General features: G+C 48.4%; 1 protein-coding gene across 1 annotated transcript in view; it reads right to left on the bottom strand.

Annotated features, from left to right (window-relative positions):
* The window catches only part of slco5a1b (solute carrier organic anion transporter family member 5A1b), a gene marked incomplete at its 5' end in the record, with an annotated part of 66051 nt that overhangs the window by 30707 nt on the left and 30344 nt on the right, over positions 1-5000 (bottom strand). The window contains 6 exons of the mRNA XM_083694335.1: positions 138-577; positions 1878-1921; positions 2532-2730; positions 3249-3379; positions 3629-4028; positions 4962-5000. The exon at positions 4962-5000 is cut by the window's right edge and continues 109 nt beyond it. Of these exons, the coding sequence (XP_083550461.1) occupies positions 138-577; positions 1878-1921; positions 2532-2730; positions 3249-3379; positions 3629-4028; positions 4962-5000 (1253 nt within the window). The remainder of the gene's footprint in view (positions 1-137; positions 578-1877; positions 1922-2531; positions 2731-3248; positions 3380-3628; positions 4029-4961) is intronic.

Raw genomic sequence — 5000 nt, 5'->3', positions numbered from 1 at the left:
AATACAATGTCGTTACTCGATGAAATACAGGGTTACGACACAGCTACGTGTTTTAAAGTGAGAAAAGAACATTGATTGATGAGCTGATGGATGAGCCAATCGCCTTATGGATTTATTGATGAGGATCAATAACTCACTCTGTCCCGGTGATGACGTAACCGTAGTCGTCGTCGTCGCCCTTCACGTCCAGCTCCAGCTCCTTCACGGGCGCCGCCACGTCCTTCACGTCCATCTGGACCTCCTGGACGTGCATGTTCTTCTTACTGGGGTCGTGATACAGCACGGCCGCAGCAGGGGGCGCCACCTCCTGGATCCAGCCGTTCACCTCCGACACTTCCTCCAGGTCGGCCGTGTGTGTGGTGCTCTTCTTCTGCACGGCCACGCGGGCGTGGGTGGTGCGGCTGCGGACGTCCTCCAGGCCCACGCCGCGGCCCTCGCCCAGGGACTCTCCAACGCCCGTCCCCGCCGCCCCTGCCCTCATGGCGGGGCCTCTCTGGGTGGCGGCGTCGGGGGTCTCGGTGAAGGAGGTTTGGTCGAGGTACTCGAGCAGCTTGCCGATTAAGCCGACGTCCTGGGCCTGAGGGACCAGGATGAAGACACATCGTGAACTACGGTAGGCACAAAGGTACACATATTTAAGGTATATATTTACGCCTCTGCTTTTTTTCTCATCACAAATAAAATATGTCATATTGTATACCGTATATATAGTGTTAAATGGCACAATTTTTGAAAGACAGTAGATTTTGGTGAATTTCTCAAAAGCTTCATTAAGACAAGTAGCAAGGTACTTCCTGGCTCCACCACTGGGGAGCTTGCATACTTCCTGGCTCCATTTTCAAATTCCTTGCGCATTTCGTATCAGTGACCATTTATAAATGAGGCATTTTATCAGTGGCAATTTATACAATGTGAAAGCATGAACCCGCCCATTCAACAACCTCCCATAAGAATCAAAAATGGGCTATGAGTCATATTCTTGAAGTGTGACCTTTGTTGACTTTTAAAATGGTAAAGTTACGACATCATGTTCAAAATGGGTTCTATTTCATTCTCTTTTTTGCAAATTTTGACGACAGTGGCTAGGATAACAATCTGGGAAATTCCCGTAAGCATTCGTCGATCACGGAATTTATAATAATAACTCGCAAAAATCCAGACTGAGAAAATGAAGATGGAACGTTTGTGTTCGCGTGGACCCGGAAGTGAGGTCACACCTCGGAATTGTAGACTATGGGGGGAAAAAGATCTAAGGGCTTTGAAGCTTTAAGCTAATTCACCTGATCAGAGCGATCTAAAGTGCAAGTAAAAACAAAGGGAATGAACATGAATAATCACAATGTAATCACACTTCTGCCTTTTTCCCCATCATGAACAGGATGACAGTGACAAGTTTCTTGTTGCGATCAACGCCGTGGTATTAAATGAAGGGTCTTATTTTAATGAGGAAGATCAAGCCTTGTTCGTCAAAGTGTTTGAAATCATGTAACAATAATATACAAGCCAAAACCATTGTCTGGATGACAGAACTGCATCGTGACAGCCCACACACACACTCACACACACTCTGGTAGGAGATAAATCAACATCTAAATACTCGACGAAGTTTTTATGAGATGTTTTACGAAAAGTTTTCTATTCCGGTATGTCAACTGGTTTACAGTTACTCTCTGTATCTCAGACGAAACACTTGTCAACAGACTTCTCCTTTTTAGGGAACATCAAACGCCTCGAAACCTTTTTGAGAAATGTGCTCGAGTGTATGATTTATACTCTACAGCCGGTATAATATCACCATTTATAATGTCAACGTTGAGTCTGACATTTACACTTTCTTTCAAAGCCATTTATCTTTCTGTGAATCCAGGAGGAGGTACCTTGTCACTGGCGTCTGGCTCCCCGCCGGCCTCCGTTTGTGGCTCTGTCAGGGGGAATAAGTCAGACGCACACACGCACGCACGCGCACACACGCACACACACACACACACACACACACACACACACGCACACGTGCAAGCAGGCGCACGCAGGTGCACACACGCACGCACACACACGCACGCACGCACACACACACACACACACACACCCACACACACAGACACACACACACACACACACACGTCAGAGTGAATAACGCAGAATGACTATGTTTACTGACAAGGAGAAGATGAATAATAGGCAGAAAGCAACACACGCACACACACACACACACACACACACACACACTCTGCATATCTATAATAACAGACGTGCGATGCCTCCCTCTGAGATTTTGGAAAGTGACACTTAAGGGTTTGAGAGTATTTCAGCTGACTGTTTACAATTTATTACCTCTGGTTGGATAAAAGCATCTAAAGTAGAGAAATAGGACAGCACTCGAGTGAATAAACTCAAATGAATATCATTTACTGCCGCAAGAACAGTGGGGGTGTGCAAGAGGCAATCAATGTCAAAACAACAATACAGGTGGATAAAAAATCACACACACACACACACACACACACACACACACACACACACACACACACTACCTTGGAGCCCAACTTCTTCTCCTGGAGTACTCTCCTGTGTGGTCTCTGTGGCAGACGGGGGAAGGCTCTCCTCCTCCTCTTCCTCTTCCTCCTCTTCCTGCGGCTGTTCACCTCCAGGTACCTCTCCACCCTCCTCCTCTTCCTCCTCCTCCTCTTCTTCCTCCTCCCCCAAGTCTCTAGGTGCGGGTTTGACCCGGGTCTGGTCCAGGTTAAAAAAAGAGGAGCAAAAACAGATGATGAAGGAGCGTAGCACAGAGACTTAGAACACTAAGGTTACCCAGGATACTGTTCCAACAAAGCACATGGCTTCACACACAATAAGACACACACACACACACACACACACACACACACACACACACGCACTATAGTCACGTGTCTCACTCATATCTTTTGTGGAATTTTGCTACTGATAATACTATTAGTTTGTTTTCATATCTAACACTAATAATTATTATTATTATTATTTATTTATTTATTTTGTATAGCGCTTTTGTCAGCACTCAAAGACACTACATTCCATGAAAAAGAAGAACAGAGAGATAAATACAAGAATAGAGAGATACATTTAAAAAAAACCTACAATAACAACGGTTGAAGATTAAAAGCACGTTTAAAAAGACAGGTTTTGATCTCAGCTGTTGGGCGACTCCGTAGTGTTCCGGATGGATCCGGTTTTGGTGTTTAGTTTGTGTTGTTGTTGTTGTTGTTGTTTACCTGGTCCTTGTCGACCACCTGCAGGGCGTCTGCGATCAGCCTGGAGAGCTGGTCCAGGTCCGTAGGACTCAGGTCCTCCACCTCCACGTTGTGACGCCCCACTTTCTTCAACACGTTCTGGATGAAACGCTCTGGGGAGGGAGGGAGGGAGGGAGGGAGGGAGGGAGGGAGGGAGGGAGACTGTAAGGATATATAGCTGCTGATGGTAATCACTTGTATAGGACATATCAGGGGAGGCTGGTGGAGGTAGAAATCGGAGGACAGGGCTCATTGTAATGCATGGAAAGGATGAGCCCCATCCTCCGATTTCTACCTCCACCAACCTCCACCGCTACATAGAGTCAGTGAAGTCAACTGCAGTTCTAATAAGAGGAACGTACCATCTACTGGGCTGAGGGGCTCCTTAGGCTTGGCCAGAAGTTGGTTCGCCCCAGCCTTGACCACGAGTCTATCCAGCTTGGGCGTTTGAGTCTTGGCCATCTCTTTAGCCCCAGAAGTGTCCAGACTGGTACTGTAGTAGGGCCGTAGACGGGGGGAGAAGAGGGCAGGGGCCGGGGCTGGGTCCTTGGTGGCCCCCCCTGGCGGGCCTGCTCTCTGCCCAGACAGGTACTGCCTCAGAGCAGACACGAGGAGGTCTCCTTCCCTCTGGTCAGCCTGGAGCTTGGAGGGGCCAGAGGGTCTGGCTTGGTAGGGGGGCTGGAAGGAGGAGAGAGGGGAGGACTGAGCCTCTCCCTGGGGCTTGGGGCGGGGGTAGTAGTCCACAGGTTGGTAACGGTCATTCTGTAACGTAATCATAACGTCCATGAAATGTGTTTTGACGTCACTTATGGTAAATGTGCACGACAATCTGAGGACATATGATCCGATTTTAAAAACTGTCAAAGAGAGATATGATCTGAAAAGCCGCAGAATTGAACTGCGAGGGAAAAGATCCTAAACATGCAGAGAATATTGACACAGTTTTTCCATCTCCCACGCTCTCTTGTCTAAATCTATATTCCCCCCCCCCCCCCCGCCGCCACCCCCCCCACCCCCCCACCCCCCGCCACCACCACCCCCGCTCCTTTCTCCCTCAGCCCATCTTTGATGAATAAAAAGAGCCTCTCCCAAACAGTCATTCAATCAGAGCATGTTTGCGCCCACCCCCCGCCCCCCCGCCCCCCCCCCTCACAGAGATTATACAGTGGCCATCATGTGGGAGTTATTAATTAGTGAGGTGAACTCCTGAACTCCCTTTGTGCTATTATCTTTCTCATAATAATCCAGCAGGAAGAGATCACTCTGAATGGTACACACGCACACACACACACACGCACACACACACACACACACACACACACACACACACACACACAACACACACAGAGTTATTCACTATACACACACACACACACACTAAGACCAAAGACATCAAAAGGAGGAGATAGATAATCATATACAGCAAGGCACTAAAGATGATCCCAGCTCTCCACTGTGTGTGTGTGTGTGTGTGTGTGTGTGTGTGTGTGTCTGTGTGTGTGTGTGTGTGTGTATGTATCTGTCTATGCACGTGTATCTGTGTGTGCACGTGTCTGCATGTGCACGTGTAGTGAATGACTGTGTGTGTGTGTGTGTGTGTGTGTGTGTGTGTGTGTGTGTGTGTGTGTGTGTGTCTGCTGAGCCCAGGCTAAAGCGGGGTCTGTAGGGGTGTGATGGAGGCCAGGGGACCCTCACCTTGCTGGGGCTCTTGAGGACGGCAGCGGGGGAGGAGGG

This window comes from Argentina silus (genome assembly GCF_951799395.1).
Source record: "Argentina silus genome assembly, chromosome: 22".
In the NCBI taxonomy this organism is placed as follows: domain Eukaryota; kingdom Metazoa; phylum Chordata; class Actinopteri; order Argentiniformes; family Argentinidae; genus Argentina; species Argentina silus.
This window is presented reverse-complemented; position numbering and strand designations above follow the sequence as displayed.